The sequence below is a fragment of the Stenella coeruleoalba genome (assembly GCF_951394435.1).
Source record: "Stenella coeruleoalba genome assembly, chromosome: 2".
Taxonomy (NCBI): domain Eukaryota; kingdom Metazoa; phylum Chordata; class Mammalia; order Artiodactyla; family Delphinidae; genus Stenella; species Stenella coeruleoalba.
In genome coordinates this window covers 181,951,572-181,972,344 of record NC_137147.1, presented here as the reverse complement: position 1 = coordinate 181,972,344, position 20,773 = coordinate 181,951,572, and the positions used below count along the sequence as shown (strand labels likewise).

Sequence of the window (20,773 nt, the reverse complement as noted above, 5' to 3'; positions counted from 1 at the left end):
GTAACTGTGATTTAGGCCGAGGAAGTCATCCAGAGTGTCAACATTTAAGGTAGACCAACAGCCAACTGTGATTGTAATAAAGATCATATCTACCTCTTACATACAAGGATTATCATTTTAAATCTATCACACACTCATAGAGTCAATGATAACTTCTGGGTTTACAGTTGTCTGTCTAAAATCCTGCAGGGCAGACTCTAATTCCCACAAACCTTCAATCAACGTTCAACAAAAGCTATGGGAATCCTAATAAACATATTAACATTTACATTTAGTCATGATTGCTTACTTTTCTTTCTGCTTTATGGGGGAGACTTTTTGCTCTGCCAGTTTTATGGGAAAATGGCGACAGTCTTACAAATGCTGATTTATTCAAACTACTTCCACAAGGCAGTCTTTAGGCAACATAGGAGAGTCAGCACAAAGGAGGCAGAATAGGGCTTCACGCTGGAACGTGCAAGGTGAAACATACAGAAAGATTCATTGTCAGTTTCCTCTTCTGTCTCCTAACCAGAAAGAACAAGTAACAGACTGTCTGACCACCCCCAGAGATAAGCCTTGCTCTTTACTGCCTTAAGCCCTGAAGGGTTTTAGTAGCGGTCCCGGCAAACACACACACATGATTTGGTTTCATTACTTTACTTTTTAAAAAGTCAGGTTTCGCCGAAGATAAAACTTATGTAGAAAAATGTACTAAATGCTTGTCATTTGGTTTTAACATACTTTTTGGAAAATACTTTTAAATGCAGAAGGAAATATAACAGAAACCATCACTGAGATGTTTTAGTTGCTAAAATGTGGCTTGGAATAGCATCTTTCCAAAATGAAGAGAAAAGTAAATACTTCCAATCAAGGCTCAAAGTCCTCCCCTGTCATATTTTTGCCATGTTAACAACTTGGATAATTTTAACTTCTTGAACATTAAGTCTGAGAATTAAAGTCATGCAATATTATGGTAAAAATGTAGAGATAATAATTCTGGGTAGCTCCTTAATGATATTTATCTAACAGTTTCAGGGCGAATCCCGCTATTCCTGATGGCTTTGTGAACACTGAGAGAAAACAGATGAGGCTGGGGACCACGGTGCTTATACTCTTTCCGTCTTCCGTACACGTTACAGGATCCAAGAACTATTTTTTAAATATATAATCTTTACAATCAAGAAAAGTAAACAGTTAATGCAGGAACAATGAGAATTTCCAAAACTGGAGTCCACTGCTTGACTACCTCTTTTAGATGATAAACTGCTAAATAATCTCATTTATTCAGCATTTTGAACACTGAGCTTCAAAATCCACAGAGGCCTATTCATGTTTGAACACTTCATGTTTATCTTGTTAGTATTTTTAGCTAATATATAAGAGCTACATTTTATTAAAACTTTAGTAGGGCCAGGAATTGGCCTAAACCCTTTGCAAATATTTCATTTAGCTCTCAAACAAACCTCGAAAGCAGGTGATCGTATTATTTTCATTTTTTGGAGGAAGAAACTGAAGCCAGAGAAAATCTGAAATGTGCAGGTGTCACCAGCTACTGAAGTGCAGAACTGGATGGGGACTCAGCCTATCCTGCCCCAGAAGCCTGTTTCTTACCATCCACGCTATCCTGCACTATATCACGGGATCTAGTAGATGGAGAAGATTTCTCGAGACAATAAACTCTAAACTTCCGATACCTCAAATTGTGCCACACGGGACAAGCAGGAAGGCTTTCTGAGTGGTGACCACATAGAAGAAAGTGAATAATGGGAAATTCTTTAGGAGGCCAGTCTACAGAAGGCCACAGTGCAGGCAGAAGACAGAAGATATCCTCATGTTCGGTCAGTGACACCAGCTTAATGCAATTTCCAGCCTCCATCTGGCATTCAGGCATTCCTGATTTTGAAAAGTTTATAAATCCTTCCTTTAGTAGAAACAGGATAAGAAGTCTGTGTGAATTTAATATTTTTACGTGATTTTCTTTCTCTATTTTTCATGTAGACATACAGGATCTACTATCTGCCTGGGTATAATACGTACTCTAACACCACAGAAAAACAAGACCAATATTCTTCATTAAGTCTGTTCTGTTGTAATGCAATAGTAAAAAGTTCTGCATTCTTAAACATTACCTTTTACCAGCACTTGCTCCAAAACAGGGAAATGAAGTGTTAAGAGCTAGAGTTTCAAATAAACTTATTTTTCTAATAGGAATTTCAGAATAAAGGCTAAAAAATCATAAATCAGTTGCTCTAAACAGATAGACCAAACCTAAAATATTCCAGAATAGCAGATTAAGAAAAATCAGAAGTCTTCAAACCATCATTATAACGCATGCATATGCAAAAGCACAAAATGCAAGTGTGAGGCTAAGAAAAGCAGAAAACCAAAATAAATCGCAGGCAGCTGCCAACCACCACCAACGAACGTAACGGCAACTGAACCTGAGCAGAGAGGGCAACGGGCTTCCCCGGGGTGCACAGCGCTAGCACCTCAGTATGACCAGGAAGGGCAGGCAAAAAGCAAAATGCAGACTCTCTGGCCTCGCCCCAGGGTATGAGCTCAGAACCTGCATATGAACAAGATCCCCAGGTGAGTCAAATGCCTTTTAAAGTTTGGGAAGTGCCGGAGCAGGGGCTGCAGGCTACCCCGCTGGGGTAGCAGGCGCCTGTCTCCACCATCACAACACGGCTGCGGGCTACGGCTGAAGCCCGAAGACAGAGGAGACGGTCAAAGCAAGCCCGGAGCCCTTCCTCGGTGGCCGGGAGAGCTACCCAGGTGGGCTGCCCAACAGGTGAAGAGATCGAAGAGGAAAAGGGCGGGCAAATCTGCTAGGATACTTCAGGGAGGAGCTGGCAGACGTAAGGAGCAGGAAAGCAGACCAGTAAGGTAAGCGGACCCGTGATGCTGTGGGCAACGCGGGGCCCTTCGCAGATGGCGCAGGGAGGGCAGGCAGGGCTGGCCTGACCCCGAGGCCCCGAGTGGAAACGTGACTCCTGCACGAGAGACGCTCTTGGTAGACTCAGATCTAAACTTCCACAAAACATGGAGCTATGTGTCAGAAAAATGAATGGATGGGCCCTAAATCAAAGAAAGAAAGAGAAAAGTAGGATATTTGGAACCAGCAAACAGTGTCAGCACAGCCCTGATTTTTCAGATTAGAAGCAATATTCCACAGTGAGGTAAGGAACTAAGGCTCTGGTCTTGAACTGTCTGGGTCTGAACTGGTTCCACAGCTTAGTAGCTGGATCTTGGGCAAGTAACCTCTCTCCTCTTTGTGCTTGAGTTTCTTCTGTAAAATGGGGATATGAAAAGTATTACCTCATGGTCATGGTGGGGGCTGAATGAAATAATATAAGCACAGAACTGAGTACAGCGCCTGGCACTCGATACATATTGGCCACTGTTATTACACAGGGCAGAGGAAGGTCAGGGCTCACTTAAGAAACGAGTTAAAACTGAAAAACAGTTGGGACACTTTGAACGCAGTTGGGAACAGCAGAGAGTCATAAAACGCTATAGTTAGATCTTAGTCCATAACAGAGAAATCTAAGTCATAAACAAGGGTGTTTTGCTCGTTGTTGAAGTGATGCATTAATTACTCACTCAAGGCCTGGAAAACTCCAAAGAGCAAGGAAATGCTAGTGGGGGAGAAGCACACAGCACAGGAAATAAGGATCTTCACTGACGGCACCCCTTCGAAGCATCAACATTTAGCATCTCCAGTGCAGGAGCTGCGTGAGGGTAACACTCCTTTGGGGAGATAAAAGGGAAATTTCCCCTGAAAATCAGGCCTCAGAAACCTAAGGAATTGCTAGAAGGAGACAGAGAAAGAGCAGTTCCTGCAGTCTGAGTGACGTCACATGCTAAACAACTAAAATTAAAATGAAGAAGGCTCTAGGATCCTGCTGGGAATGTAAATACACAGTGACAAGAGCAAGCGGTGTGCTTGTCTGAAGACTAAGACACCTGGCCCACAAGACAGGGTCCACATTCAATTTAGAGACAGGAGCCAGGAACCTGAAGATCAAGAGGCAAAGGGGATTCAGGGCAAGACAAGTGCCTACAATTAAACTAACCTCTTCATTAAAGAGCTCACCCAGATATGTTTTAGTTCAATGACTGTGGATCTAGACAGTCGATACTCACGTAAAGCAGAAGCCAAAACACTGCAGGGCACTCTGTGATTTTGGGCTCACAGTGGAATGTTGTGATACATATTTCTGGGACCATTAATTTACCTTAAAAAGTAGCTGGGATGATGCTGTGTTTTTCTTCTGATGACCCTTTGAAACTGTGAGCAGGAGACATGAAAGTTAGGGCTGTGTCACCCCATTCTGAGGAGGCTGACTGCGGAGTGCCAGTCTGCACAGCTGTACACGCTGGGAGCTCTAGCTCCACTCCAGGGGGGTAAGCTCAGTACAGCCTACCTGGTCCACCGATTACAACGGAAACCGCTGGACGGCACACAGAAAGCAGCACTCTGGGGCTCTGGAAAAGCAAACAAAAGCGGGCAGAGAGTAAAAGGAAGCCAGGTCGGAGAGGTGACCCCCAAGGGGGTGAAGTCTCCCATTTTATTTTTTTTATCTCTTCTTGGGCTTTGCCCAGAGGGTGAGTCTCTCTCAGAGCTGAACCGTGGAGCAGTGGGCCGACAGTGGAGCAGTGGGCCGAACAGCTAAGACCCCACAAAGATGTGGTTTACCCTGAAGCTGTGCGTGAGTGAGATGAACCCAGAGCAGCATAACGGAGGCTTGGAAAAATGAACTAAGATTCAAACCAGTGCCTCTGACTACCCAAGTGCCCCACGCATGGCACAGACCCAGAGCAGCAAAGACCTGAAAACTGAACTGAGGCCTGCAGAGGGAGCCTAGTCAGGCTGACAGCCTGCTAAAAAACTCAGCATCTTCCAGCAGAATACAGTAAGACCCAAAGTCTGTACGAAATAATGTTCAGAACGTCCAGGGTGCTGAAAAATGATTCAACATACAAAGAACAAGGTAAAGGTGACGAATTTTCAAGGAAAAACGCAACAGATACTGACCCCAAGATGACCCTGATGCTGGAATTTTCCAAGACAAGAAAGCAGCTAAGCTTCACAAGGTAAAAGTAAACACACTTGAAATGAATGGAAAAATGAAATTCTTCCTACATAAACAAACACTATGAAAAAGAACTGGTAATTTCCCAATTGAAGAACATACAATACCTGAAAGAAAGAAAATTCGCTCAGTGGGCTCAACAGCAAAGCAGAGGTGATGAGGGAAAGAGTCAGAGACCTTGAAGATAAACCAATACAAATCATCAAATATGAGAAACAGAGAAACACTTGGAAAAACTGGTGAGACAACAGTAAAGGGTCTAACATATGTACTACTGGAGCCCCAGAAGTAGAGGGGAAAGAGGCTGGGGCACAAAAGTCTTTGAAAAAAGATGGCCAAAAATTTCTAAAATTTGGTGAATGTCATAAATTTTCAGATTTGAGGAGTCCAGGAAATCCTGACAGGTTAAACTCAAAATAAAAGATACATCATAATCCAACAGCTAAGAAGCAAAGATAAGGAAAAAACCTGAAAACAACTAGAGAATAATTACACATAGAGATAAAGCCAAAAAGTCATCAAATTTATTTAAATCAAATAAGAAAAAATAGTCACATAACCCAAAAGAAGGCAGAAATGGGAACAAAGAAAAATTTAAAAAATACAAATGGCCAAACAGAAAACAAATAATAGAACAGTAGACTTAAAACCGTTATTTAATATATATATATAAACGTATATGTTAAAGTTTAAACATATCAATTAAAGACACTGATGGTGAGATTGGATAACTAAAGTGAGACCCAATACTATGCTGTCTGAAAAAAAAAAAAAACGCAGAAAATAAACATATAGATGGGTTGAAGTAAAAAGACAGAAAGTGATGCACCAGGCAAATAATAAGCAAAAGAAAGCTGCAGTGGCTACATTATATATCATACAGAGCAGACTTCAGAACAAGGAACATTACCTGGGGTAAAAAAGAGTATCACATAGTAAGAGTGGATTCATTAAGAAAACACAGTACCCCTACATGTGTATCTACCTAGCAACAGAGCTTCTAAACCTATTAAACAAAGTGGACTGAGGTAAAAAGAGAAACAGACACAGCTACCGTTACAGAGAACTTAATTCTTTCCCCAACAATTAACAGAACAAACGGACAAATCATTAGTAAGAATACAGAAGGCCTGAATAACATTATCAACCAAGTTGACTTAAATAATATTTATAAAATACTCTATTCAACAACAACAGAACACATTCTTTTCAAATACACACAGAACATTCAACAACACAGACCATATTCTGGGCCAGAAAAAAAAAAATTCTGACAAACTGAATTGACATCATACAAAGCATATTCTCTGACTGTAATCAATACCCAAAAGGTACTTGGATAATCCCCAAGCATTTGGAAATTAAATAACACGTTTGCAAACAATTCACGGGTCAAAGAAGTTACAAAGGAATTTAGAAAATATTCTGACCTGAATGATATGTTATAAAAACATAACAGATCAGAATTCGTAGGACGCAGGGCTTAGAGGGAAATTTAAATTTACATTTATGCACAATTAACTGTGTTCAATGATCTAAGATTCAACTTGATAAAACTAGAAAAAGAGAAATTAAATAAATCCAAAGTAGGCAGAGAAAGGAAATAATAATAAAGAGCAGAAATCAATGAAATTATGAAAAGAGAAGTTTTTAAAATGTTAAACGTAAATCTGGTGCTATAAAAGACCGATACATTGGACAAAGAGCTAGGCAGGTGGACTCCAAGAAGGCCAGCAATGACCCTCACCTCCTGCTCTCAACACCCTTGTGTACACTCCCTCTCTGTGAATGTGAGTGAAACCTGTGATTTGCTTCTAACCAACAGAATGTGGAATGTGTTGCCAGGCCGTGTGAGGCTGTGGCCCCCAGCTCCGGGCTGACTCTCGATTACCTTCTCAGTTCACACACTTTGATGAAGCAGCTCCCAAGTGGGAAGGAATCAGTCACTAAGTTTGCAGTAACTTATTATACAACAATAGATAATTGATGTAAGAGTGAAGACACAAAGTATGATATCAGGCATGAAAGTGGGGACACTACCACAGGATACTACAGCCCATTCATGATAATAAAGGGATATCATGAACAGCTTAATGCTTATGTAAATGGCACCCTGGATGAAATGGACAAATTCCTTCAGACAAACTGGCAAAGCTCACTCAAGAAGATAACCTAGGGAGGACCTTCAAGATGGCGGAATAGTAAAGACGCGGAGATCACCTTCCTCCCCACAAATACATCAGAAATACATCTACACGTGGAACAGCTCCTACAGAACACCTACTGAACGCTGGCAGAAGACCTCAGACCTCCCAAAAGGCAAGAAACCCCCCACGTACCTGGGTAGGGCAAAAGAAAAAAACAAGAATAAACAGAGACAAAAGAATAGGGACGGGACCTGCACCAGTGGGAGGGAGCCATGAAGGAGGATAGGTTTCCACACACCACGAGCCCCTTCGCGGGCGGAGACTGCGGGTGGTGGAGGGGGGAGCTTCGCAGCCGCGGAGGAGACCACAGCCACAGGGGTGCGGAGGGCAAAGCGGAGAGATTCCCGCACAGAGAATGGGTGCCGACCAGCACTCACCAGCCCGAGAGGCTTGTCTGCTCACCCGCCGGGGTAGGCGGGGCTGGGAGCCGAGGCTCGGGCTTCGGTCGGAGCGCAGGGAGGGGACTGGGGTTGGCGGCATGAACACAGCCTGCAGGGCGTTAGTGCGCCACAGCTGGCCGGGAGGGAGTCCGGGGAAAAGTCTGGAGCTGCCCAAGAGGCAAGAGACTTTTTCTTCCCTCTTTGTTTCCTGGTGCGCGAGGTGAGGGGATTCAGAGTGCCGCTTAAAGGAGCTCCAGAGATGGGCGCGAGCCGCGGCCAGAAGCGCGGACCCCAGGGACGGGCGGGAGACGCTAAGGCTGCTGCTGCCGCCACCAAGAAGCCTGTGTGCGAGCACAGGTCACTATCCACACCCCCCTTCCGGGGAGTCTCTGCAGCCTGCCACTGCCAGGGTCCCGGGATCCAGGGACAACTTCCCCGGGAGAACGCACGGCGCGCCTCACGCTGGTGCAACGTCATGCCGGCCTCTGCCGCCGCAGGCCCGCCCCGCACTCCGTGCCCCTCCCTCCCCCCGGCCTGAGTGAGCCAGAGCCCCCGAATCAGCGGCTCCTTTAACCCCGTCCTGTCTGAGCGAAGAACAGACGCCCTCCAGCGACCTACACGCAGAGGCGGGGCCAGATCCAAAGCTGAGCCCCGGGAGCTGCGAGAACAAAGAAGAGAAAGGGAAATCTCTCCAGCAGCCTCAGGAGCAGCGGATTAAAGCTCCACAATCAACTTGATGTACCTGCATCTGTGGAATACCTGAATAGACAACGAGTCATCCCAAAATTGAGGCAGCGGACTTTGGGAGCAACTGTAGACTTGGGGTTTGGTTTCTGCATCTAATTTATTTCTGGTTTTATATTTATCTTAGTTTAGTATTTAGAGTTTATTATCATTGGTAGATTTGTTTATTGATTTGGTTGCTCTCTTCCTTTTTATATATGTATTTTTCCTTTTTCCCTTTTTATGAGTGTGTATGTGCATGCTTCTTTTTGTGATTTTGTCTGTATAGCTTTGCTTTTACCATATGTCCTAGGGTTCTGTCGGTCCGTTTTTTTTTTTGAAGTATAGTTTTTAGTGCTTGTTATCATTGGTGGATTTGTTTTTTGATTTGGTTGCTCTCTTTCTTTTTTTAAAAATTTTTAATGGTTTTAAAATTTTTTATTTTAATAACTTTGTTTTACTTTCTTCCTCCCTCCCTCCCTCCCTCCCTCTCTCTCTCTCTTTTTTTTTCTCCCTTTTCTTCTGAGCTGTGTGGCTGACAGGGTCTTGGTGCTCTGGCCAGGTGTCAGGCCTGTGCCTCTGAGATGGGAGAGCTGAGTTCTGGACATTGGTCCACCAGAGACCTCCCACCTCCACATAATATCAAATGGTGAAAGCTCTACTAGACATCTCCATCTTATCACTAAGACCCAGCTCCACTCAACAGCCAGCAAGTTACAGTGCTGGACACCCTATGACAAACAACTAGCAAGACAGGAACACAACCCCACCCATTAGCACAGAGGCTGCCTAAAATCATAATAAGGCCACAGACACCCCAAAACACACCACCGGATGTGGTCCTGGCCACCAGAAAGACAAGATCCAGCCTCATCCACCAGAACACAGGCACCAGTCCCCTCCACCAGGAAGCCTACACAACCCACTGAACCAACCTTAGCCACTGGGGGCAGACACCAAAAACAACGGGAACTACAAACCTGCAGCCTGTGTAAAGGAGACCGCAAACACACAGCTTTTCATTAAGCGAAATGAAAAGACAGAGAAACACACAGCAGATGAAGGAGCAAGGTAAAAACCCACCAGACCAAACAAATGAAGAGGAAATAGGCAGTCTACCTGAAAAAGAATTCAGAGTAATTATAGTAAAGATGATCCAACATCTTGGAAATAGAATGGAGAAAATACAAGAAACGTTTAACAAGGACGTAACAAGGCCGTTTTACGTTTAACGTAAAACAACTAAAGAGCAAACAAACAATGATGAATAACACAAAAAATGAAATTAAAAATTCTCTAAAAGGAATCAATAGCAGAATAACTGAGACAGAAGAACGGATAAGTGACCTGAAGATAAAACAGAGGAAATAACTATCGCAGAGCAGAATAAAGAAAGAAGAATGAAAAGAATTGAGGACAGTCTCAGAGACCTCTGGGACAACATTAAACGCACCAACATTCGAATTATAGGGGTTCCAGAAGAAGAAGAGAAAAAGAAAGGGACTGAGAAAATATTTGAAGAGTTTATAGTTGAAAACTTCCCTAATATGGGAGAGGAAATAGTCAATCAAGTCCAGGAAGCGCAGAGAGTCCTATACAGGATAAATCCAAGGAGAAACCCACCAAGACACATATTAATCAAAGTATCAAAAACTAAATACACAGAAAAAAATAATAAAAGCAGCAAGGGGAAAACAACAAATAACATACAGGGAATCCCCATAAGGTTAACAGCTGACCTTTCAGCAGAAACTCTGCAAGCCAGAATGGAGTGGCAGGACATATTTAAAGTGATGAAAGGGAAGCACCTACAACCAAGATTCCTCTACTCAGCAAGGATCTCATTCAGATTCGGTGGAGAAATTAAAAACCTTAGAGACAAGCAAAAGCTAAGAGATTTCAGCACCACCAAACCAGCTTTACAACAAATGCTAAAGGATCCTCTCTAGGCCTGAAACACAAGAGAAGGAAAAGACCTACAATAACAAACCCAAAACAATTAAGAAAATGGGAAGAGGAACATATATATCGATAATTAACTTAAATGTAAATGGATTAAATGTTCCAACCAAAACACATAAACTGGCTGAATGGATACAAAAACAACACCCGTATATATGCTGTCTACAAGAGACCCACTTCAGACCTAGAGACACATACAGACTGAAAGTGAGGGGATGGAAAAAGGTATGCCATGCAAATGGAAATCAAAAGAAAGCTGGAGTAGCAGTTCTCCTACCAGACAAAATAGACTTTAAAATAAATACTATTACAAGAGACAAAGAAGGACACTATATAATGATAAAGGGATCAAGCCAAGAAGAAGATACAACAATTGTAAATATGCACGCAACACAGGAGCACCTCAGTACATAAGGCCAATGCTAACAGCCATAAAAGGGGAAATCGACAGTAACACATTCATCGTAGGGGACTTTAACACCCCACTTTCACCAATGGACAGATCATCCAAAATGAAAATTAATAAGGAAACACAAGCTTTAAATGATACATTAAACAAGATGGACTTAACTGATATTTACAGGACGTTCCATCCAAAACCAACAGAATACATTTTCTTCTCAAGTGCTCAGAGAACATTTTCCAGGATAGATCATATCTTGGGTCACAAATCAAGCCTTGGTAAATTTAAGAAAACTGAAATTATATCAAGTATCTTTTCTGACCACAACGCTATGAGACTAGATATCAATTACAGGAAAAAACCTTTAAAAAATACAAACAAGTGGAGGCTAAACAGTACACTACTAAATAACCAAGAGATCACTGAGGAAATCAAAGAGGAAATCAAAAAATACCTAGAAACAAATGACAATGAAAACACGACGACCCAAAACCTATGGGATGCAGCAAAAGCAATTCTAAGAGGGATTTTTATAGCAATACAATCCTACCTCAGGAAACAACAAAAAATCTCAAATAAACAATATAACCTTACACCTAAAGCAATTAGAGAAAGAAGAACACAAACCCCCCACAAAGTTAGCAGATGGAAAGAAATCATAAAGATCAGAGCAGAAATAAATGAAAAAGATCAATAAAACTAAAAGCTGGTTCTTTGAGAAGATAAACAAAATTGATAAATCACTAGCCAGACTCATCAAGAAAAACAGGGAGAAGACTCATATCAATAGAATCAGAAATGAAAAAGGAGAAGTAACAGCTGACACTGCAGAAATACAAAAGATCATGAGAGATTACTACAAGCAACTCTATACCAATAAAATGGACAACCTGGAGGAAATGGACAAATTCTAAGAAAAGCAGAACCTTCCAAGACTGAACAAGGAAAAATAGAAAATATGAACAGACCAATCACAAGCACTGAAATTGAAACTGTGATTAAAAATTTTCTAGCAAACAAAACCCCAGGACCAGATGTCTTCACAGGCAAATTCTATCAAACATTTAGAGAAGAGCTAACACCTATCCTTCTCAAACTCTTCCAAAATACAGCAGAGGGAGAAGCACTCCCAAATTCATTCTACGAGGCCACCATCACCCTGATACCAAAACCAGACAAAGATGTCACAAAGAAAGAAAACTACAGGCCAATATCACTGATGAACACAGATGCAAAAATCCTCAACAAAATACTAGTAAACAGAATCCAAAAGCACATTAAAAGGATCATACACCATGATCAAGTGGGGTTTATCCCAGGAATGCAAGGATTCTTCAATATACGTGAGTCAATCAATATGATATCCCATATTCACAAACTGAAGGAGAAAAACCATATAATCATCTCAACAGATGCAAAAAAAGCTTTTGACAAAATTCAACACCCATTTATGATAAAAACTCTCCAGAAAGTTGGCATAGAGGGAACTTACCTCAACATAATAAAGGCCATATATGACAAACTCACAGCCAACATCGTTCTCAATGGTGAAAAACTGAAACCATTTCCTCTAAGATCAGGAACAAGAAAAAGGCTGTCCACTCTCACCACTCTTATTCTACATAGTTTTGGAAGTTTTAGCCAAAGCAATCAGAGAAGAAAAAGACATAAACGGAATCCACATCGGAAAAGAAGAAGTAAAGTTGTCACTGTTTGCAGACAACATGATACTATACATAGAGAATCCTAAAGATGCTACCAGGAAACTACTAGAGCTAATCAATGAATTTGGTAAAGTAGCAGGATACAAAATTAATGCACAGAAATCTCTTGCATTCCTATACAGTAATGATGAAAAATCTGAAAGAGTAATTAAGGAAACACTCTCATTTACCATTGCAACAAAAAGAATAAAATACCTACGAATAAACCTATCAAGGAGACAAATGACTTGTATGCAGAGAACTATAAGACACTGATGAAAGAAATTAAAGAGGATAGAAACAAATGGAGAGATATACCATGTTCTTGGATTGAAGAATCAACATTGTGAAAATGACTATACTACCCAAAGCAAACTACAGATTCAGTGCAACCCCTATCAAACTACCAATGGCATTTTTCACAGAACTAGAACAAAAAATTTCACAATTTGTATGGAAACACAAAAGACCCCGAATAGCCAAAGCAATTTTGAGAAAGAAAAATGGAGCTGGAGGAATCAGGCTCCTGGACTTCAGACTATACTACAAAGCTGCAGTAATGAAGACAGTATGGTACTGGCACAAAAACAGAAATATAGATCAATGGAACAGGATAGAAAGCCCAGAGATAAACCCATGCACATATGGTCACCTTATCTTTGATAAAGGAGGCAAGAATATATAATGGAGAAAAGACAGCTTCTTCAGTAAGTGGTGCTGGGAAAACTGGACAGCTACATGTAAAAGAATGAAATTAGAACACTCCCTAACACCATACACAAAAATAAGCTCAAAATGGATGAAAGACCTAAATGTAAGGCCAGACACTATAAAACTCTTAGAGGAAAACATAGGCAGAACACTCTATGACATACATCACAGCAAGATCCTTTTTGACCCACCTTCTAGAGAAATGGAAATAAAAACAAAAATAAACAAATGGGACCTAATGAAACTTCAAAGCTTTTGCATAGCAAATGAAACCATAAACAAGATGAAAAGACATCCCTCAGAATGGGAGAAAATATTTGCAAATGAAGCAACTGACAAAGGATTAATCTCCAAAATATACAAGCAGCTCATGCAGCTCAATATCAAAAAAACAAACTACCCAATCCAAAAATGGGCAGAAGACCTAAACAGACATTTCTCCAAAGAAGATATACAGACTGCCAACAAACACATGAAAGGATGCTCAACATCACTAATCATTAGAGAAATAAAAATCAAAACTACAATGAGCTATATCACCTCACATCAGTCAGAATGGCCTTCATCAAAAAGTGTACAAACAATAAATGCTGGACAGGGCTTGCAGAAAAGGGAACCCTCTTGCACTGTTGTTGGGAATGTAAATTGATACAGCCACTATGGAGAACAGTACGGAGGTTCCTTAAAAACCTAAAAATAGAATTACCATATGACCCAGCAATCCCACTACTGGTCATATACCCAGAGAAAACCATAATTCCAAAAGACACATGCACCCCAATGTTCACTGCGGCACTATTTACAATAGCCAGGACATGGAAGAAACCTAAGTGTCCATCGACAGATGAATGTATAAAGAAGATGTGGCACAGATATACAATGGAATATTACTCAGCCATAAAAAGAAATGAAATTGAGTTATTTGTAGTGAGATGGATGGACCTAGAGTCTGTCATACAGAGTGAAGTAAGTCAGAAAGAGAAAAACAAATACCGTATCCTAACACATTTATATGGAATGTAAAAAAAAAAAATGGTTCTGATGAACCTAGAGGCAGGACAGGAATAAAGATGCAGACATAGGGAATGGACTTGAGGACACGGGGAGGGGGAAGGATAAGCTGGGACGAAGTGAGAGAGTGGCATGGACATATATACACTACCAAGTGTAAAATAGATAGCTAGTAGGAAGCAGCTGCGTAGCACAGGGAGATCAGCTCGGTGCTTTGTGACCACCTAGAGGGGTGGGATAGGGAGGGTGGGAGGGAGACGCAAGAGGGAGGGGATATGGGGATGTATGTATACATATAGCTGATTCACTTAGTTATAAAGCAGAAACTAAGACACCATTGTAAAGCAATTATACTCCCATAAAGATGTTAAAAATAAAAAAGAAGAAAACCTAACAGTCGCGTGCGCGCGCGCGCGCGCGTGTGTGTGTGTGTGTAGAGATGAACTCTCTTACATGCTTGCTCGCCCTCTCTCCACCCCTTCTCTCTCTCTCCCCCCTCCCTTTTTTTTAAAGAAATTAAATTTGTAGTTAAAAACATCCCCCAAAAGATGGCTCCGTGCCCAAATGTGTTTTCACTGGAGAATTTTACCAAACATTTAAAAAAATAATAATACTAATTCTACAGAAACTCCCCAGAGAAATGAAGAGAAGGAAACAGTTCCCTACATGTTTTATGAATATGGCATTACCTTGATACAGAAGCAGACAAAAACATCATAAGAAAACTGCAGGCTAGATAACTGGAGTCCTGCAGGCGAGATAACTGGGTCCTGCAGGCGAGATAACTGGGTCCTGCAGGCGAGATAACTGGGTCCTATACAAAAGACTAATATGTCACGACTTAGTGGAGTTTGTGCTGGGAATGGCGAGGCTCATTCAACATTCAAAAAGCAATCCATACGAGTCAGCATTGCAACAGCTCAAATGACAGAAAACATATAATCATCTCAACTGACGCAGACAAAAACCACTTGACAAAATTCAACGTCAGTTCATGATAAATAGTCTCAGCAAACTAATAATAGAAGGGAATTTGCTTAATTTGCTAAACCGATAGCTAGTATCATACTTCCTGGTGAAAGACTGAATACTACCGCTGCCATTCACCATCACGCTGGGGAGCCTGCAGTGAGGAGGAGATACAGTAAGGCGAGAATTAAAAAATTCCTGCCAAGAAGGAACAAAACTGTCTCTATTCACAGATAACAGGATTAACTATTCCTGAAAAGTGTCAAGGAATCTACAAAATGGATACTAGGAATTTCAAGGGCTGGGGAATGACATCTGCATACAGTACCATTTCACAGAAACCCATGATTAATTCTATCTGTGTGAGGCCAAGCTTTCCCCACCCCCTTTTCCTTTGGAAGATTCTAGGGAGTGGCTATTTCCTTTCCATAATCACCAACTATGGTTAGTTGCTTCTGTGATTAATTTTATTCTTCCCTGGATTAGTATTCAGACTTATAACTTATCCTCATCTATCTCCCCTTCCTTAGCCCCAAGGAAAGGGTTTTTTTTTTTATTGTTAGCACCTAAAGGAAAGAAAAAAAGGCAAGGTTTATCCTACTTTCTTCTTTCAATTAGATCCCGTGGAGAAAACCAAAGGTTATATAGTTGTAATAATAACTCCTGGACTAGAGAGGGTCATCTAGATTTAAGGGGACGTAGGAAATCACACTATCTCTGCCCTTTTATCACAAAGTACACCTCCCCTCGGGTGAAGAGCAGGTATGCGACAGGGCTGGGAGGGACTCTGCAGGGACTGGTGCTGCTGAGGGGTGGCTCGGGGCAGGGGTGCTGCGAGGACAGGGGCAGGAGGTCCAAGGAGCCCGAGTACGAGGTAACAGGACTTGGAACTGGGGAAGGCTTGGGCTCTCGCTCGCTCAGCTCCACAAGGAGGGAAGCTGGGGCACTGTAAGCGCTCCAGGCAGCAAAAAGACCTATGGAGAACATTCTTCCAGGTGGGGTTGGAGAGGGGGTGAGGGTCCAGTATACACAGACTAGAAGGGGGCACAGTCACTAAAGGAAACCTTGGAGTGTGTGAATACGTATTTCTAAATAGTGCCAACAGTGGGAATATCTGGCGACGCCATGATCCCCTCCAGAGCCACTGGATGTGAGAAGCTGCATCCTTTCCTACGGGTCACCTACCGTCTGTTACGAACACGCTGTTACCTTCAAAGGAAAGGGGGATTCTCTAGCTTTTCCATCTATTCTCATCCGCATAACTGTCATCTTCAGTCTATAAAGGCACAATTAACAAGAGATAGACTCTAGGCTCCAGATTTTCCCCCCAAATCACTGGCTTTGATCCTTGAAGCCTATACACCCGTCACCACACTTGTAAAGAAACACAAACAAGGGTGGGGTGGGGACACGAAGGTTGTGTCTGCTCCTATCTTAAAGGCTGGACAAGACGTCTGCTAGGATGTTAATGCAAATCAGACCAGTATTTATGGAAATCCCCGCATATACTTACTTTTCGCAGTTTCGCTAACTCTCTAGCTTTAAACACCCTAGAACTTCATCAAAGATCTAAACCCATAGGAAGCTTATACCATGGCTACTGCCTCAAAATGAATCAAAGGAAACGCGATTACATTAAATTTTTTCATTTCTATTACTTAGTTGCCCTGATATGCTGAATACACTGTGACAGTGTTTGCTCTCCCCTGTCCCACAGAGGGTCCAGTGAGATGCCAACGCCGTGGCCCAGAGGTCTTGAAAGTCTCCTCGATGTCATAGGTACAAAAAGACTAAAGGTTTCATTTTAGAGGCCGAAGAAAAGGTGTTAAGGTGAGATTTTTTTAGCTTGAAAATTTCCAGCATTGTTCTCTTTGAGGTTAAATTCCCACTGTCTCACTTATTTCCTCAGCATCACACACAAAACAATCACTTACCAACCAAGACAACGAGTCTGTAGTTCTCATTCATCTGCCGTCGATAGGGTGTCACCTCCTCATATGTGGGCACATCGGCTGTGTCGTACTGGTCACTCTTCTTGCACTCATACATGGATTTATTTGTTTTCTTATCTTTTCTACTAAGACGGAAACTTCTTCTAAAACCAGCTGCAAATACAAAAAACTATTTTTAGCAATTAGAACTAAAAAAAGAGACCCCACCACAATACAGAAAGAAAACACCCTCAAAGTTGGGCTGGATTTTATTCACCATAATATCATTACAAGTGCACTTAGTAATAAAGGTAAATAGATGTTCCACTATTTCATGAAAACGACTGTTAAGCGAATCATCTAACATTTAATTATATAGTTATACTATCATAAATTTTATTCGGTTCCAAATCATAAAGAGTTCTTTTCCGAAATCAGGAACCAAAATAACTACGTGATAAAACAAATTAAGGAGGTCAGGCGTCATACAGAAAATTTTTCACAGACTGACTGATGAACACATTTGATAAGAAAAAGTTAAAAGCACTAAAATCACTTTAAATATAAATGCTGAATATTCCCACTCAGAAGTACTAGAATCTTTTATGCTATATTCTGAGCACAGCCTAACAACATACCTGTGCCACAGACAGCATCTATTGTTAAACAGAAAGAAAACTAAAGTCAGGGAGAGCACAGTGTCAAACAGGCCTCTGCACAGATCCGGCAGATAGAACCTGCCTGTCACTAAGAGCAAGTTACTTAACTGCTATGAGACCCCAGGGGGTGGAGCAAATGACCAAGCCCCAAGTTCTTCTTCTCCTATGGAAATTCTATGCTTTTATAATTTGAAGGCTACTGAAATTTGCAAATAAGTTTCAGAGCCATAAGTGTGCACTCTTATGAATAGACCATGTCATCTTTTATTAAACAGCTTTTCGAGTATTTAAATAAATTTCCTGTCTGCTTCAACGGTCCCCTCCAGCTCACCACTGTCACTTGAAATGTTGGCTTAGAAAAGCAGCTGCAAAAGTTCCTTTTCTCAGTCAACTCCCATTTCATTCTGCTTCTGCTTCATGTTGTTATATCATTCTGGTCTTATGCCTTTTCTAGAATAGTGATATTTACCATACACACCATTCAAGAATTCTTGGCCTAACCAACACTCTCAAAATACAGACTTTAAAGGGAGGGAAAACAGCCTGCTTATTAAGATATGATACATATTCTCTATCAGCTCTGTAGTACAAAAAAAGACACAAGTATAATTATAAAACATATAAAAATAGATTCTCTTTAAAAAGAATATTGATCAAATTTGATAAACAGAAAAAACTTTAATAAAGGTATTTTATAATAAAACATAATAATGTAATAACTGATCTGTGTGAATTTTAGGGTACGTGAAAAATAAATATTACTATTAGATTTAAAAATTAATAATATTCAAAATAAAGGCGATATGAAAAAACAATTATCAAATCACTCCAAATGTTTGGCCCAGAAATGGATCTAAGACGTAAATGCCTCGCCCACAATGAACCCGAAAGTGAAAACTGGAAAGATTCCTGATCCACGAATCCCAGCTACATCCTGAACTTCAGTGGAAGCGCTTTACCCAATGGAGTCTGTAGGATTAACTGAAGTTTTCACTTCCATCATAAACAATAATGAGATAGTGGGAGAAAGAGAGAAGGGAACCAGATTTCTAACGTGAGATCTCGATGGACATCAAGGATGGAGGACCCTGGCCTACAGGATGGCTTGGGGATGCGAGTTGTACAGCGCTTGGTACAGAATAGGTGCTTGATCAAAGTAAAAAGTAAATTTTCGAAACAGAATTTTAAAAAGGCAACCCCCAGAACTCTGCTATCATTCCTGCTTCATTTTCTTAACATGAATTTCAACAAAGGAAGCAGAACGCATTTGGTCTTTTCACAAGAGAAATGTAAGAGGCAGACAAAAGGACAAACCCTGCATCCGTGAAGGCTCAGGGCTGGAAGCAGCCCTGGGGAGCACGGAGCTGCTTGGCCCCTGCACCCGGGCCAGTGCATCAGGGATGTCACCACATGCGCCCACGCACCACGACACGGCCCTGACCTCGCTCACATGTTTTCCAGGTGGCCACGACCAGGCAAGTGGAATTCCCACAGGTTCTGAGGCTTGAGTACCTTGGCCCCGTGCCTCATGTACAAAACAAAGGGAAAAGCCAGCCAGGTCCATACGGATCCAATCGGAGCTCCGCTCCCTGAGTGTTAAAGGCTCAGACTGGAGGGGGACAGGCCTGGGTCGCTGGCTTACTTACTAACTGGGTGACTTGCCAACTGTTTGAAAACTTCTCTAAGGCTCATTTCTCAGCTTTAACATAAGGATACTGTCAACCCCTCACAGGGTTATTAAGGTTAAACTGTCCATGTGAAGCATTCGCTCAGTGCCTAGCATATGGCAAACGCCTTACAGACTAGACAGAGACCAGCACCTGGCTACGTCCCACCTAAACTTAAAGTCCTCGAAGGCAGGAGCATGCTGTGTCCGTTCCCACAGCACACGTCTAGCAAGAACGGGAAAAACAAATTAAGGGGCTTGTATGTTTTTAACTGGGTAATGCTACGAAAGACACAAAATAGTAAAGCCAGATTTAAATATGATAAATATTAGAAGTACCTTATTAAAGTGGTAAGGCATTTTTAAAGAAATAAAACAAAGACCTAAGTGTACCTTAACTATCCTTTCATTTTTTCTTAGATAACTCCTTCTAGGGCTGTGCTACTTCTGTTCCTATATTTACATCTACAGAGCATCCCTCCCTCCTGTCCTCCTTACCCATGATCCCTCACTTCCTCAACACACACCCCTATATATGGTCCATATTTACACCACCCATTTACACACACACATACGCATACATAGGCACACACGCATATACACGTGTACATACATATATGTGCATACACAAAAACAGAGTCAGAAAACAAGAAAAGAAAAATCCCCAACCCAGAACAACAGAGGATATGACAAAAGGTATGAAATCCAGAATACTTAACTTGCCTCTCAGATAAAAGCAAAACCAAACCAGGTGGCCAGAGGTAACGGCACACTGGGTCTGCCTTTCAAGGCAGCAAAGAGACCGTAACTTTCAAACTTCAGTGACACAGTGAGTGACGCGTCAGCACACCTCGGTTAAGTCTAAGCCTAAAGGAGAGCGACCTTTATGTCAGGAAAAGGGGTTCATAATTTCTGGCCTTCAGGTCTTAGGTGGTTCTCTTATTAAAAAGATGACCAAGAATGTGTACTTAAACTGAAAGCAAGCAGAAGGTTCTTTCCAATAAATGTGAATAAATAACCTAGAACGTATTTACTTCTAGTTTGTTTTCTGTGCACAAGTCTTAGCACAAGCTGGCTTTTAAAAAGAAGGAGCAGGAAAGAAGCAGTAACAAGGAATTTGGAGTAAGGGAAGAGTTTCGTACAAAATGTATTTTTCCTTATATCTCACATTTTTGTAATTTATAATTGGCTCAACATTTTTACGGACAGGCTTTTTCCAGGGCTCTTACCCACAGCTGCTAAAGATTTGTGTTTTTTAAGGAACAGCGTGTTTACTTTATTACAATAGGAAAGTGGCTTCACAGTGAGACTGCAGCTGCAGGTCAGCCCTTCATCACACGGAGACGCTTCTTATCTAATATTTTCCAGCA

General features: G+C 41.5%; 1 protein-coding gene across 10 annotated transcripts in view; it reads right to left on the bottom strand.

The window, feature by feature from the left end:
• Positions 1 to 20,773, bottom strand: part of MPP7 (MAGUK p55 scaffold protein 7) — a 250,221-nt gene that overhangs the window by 35,924 nt on the left and 193,524 nt on the right. For all 10 annotated transcript variants that reach the window (XR_013827385.1, XM_079915242.1, XM_079915244.1 and 7 more), the window contains one exon: positions 17,082 to 17,252. Coding sequence is in view for 9 of the 10 variants with exons in the window: in XM_079915242.1 (XP_079771368.1) it covers positions 17,082 to 17,252 (171 nt within the window). In the remaining variant the exon portion in view is untranslated. The remainder of the gene's footprint in view (positions 1 to 17,081; positions 17,253 to 20,773) is intronic.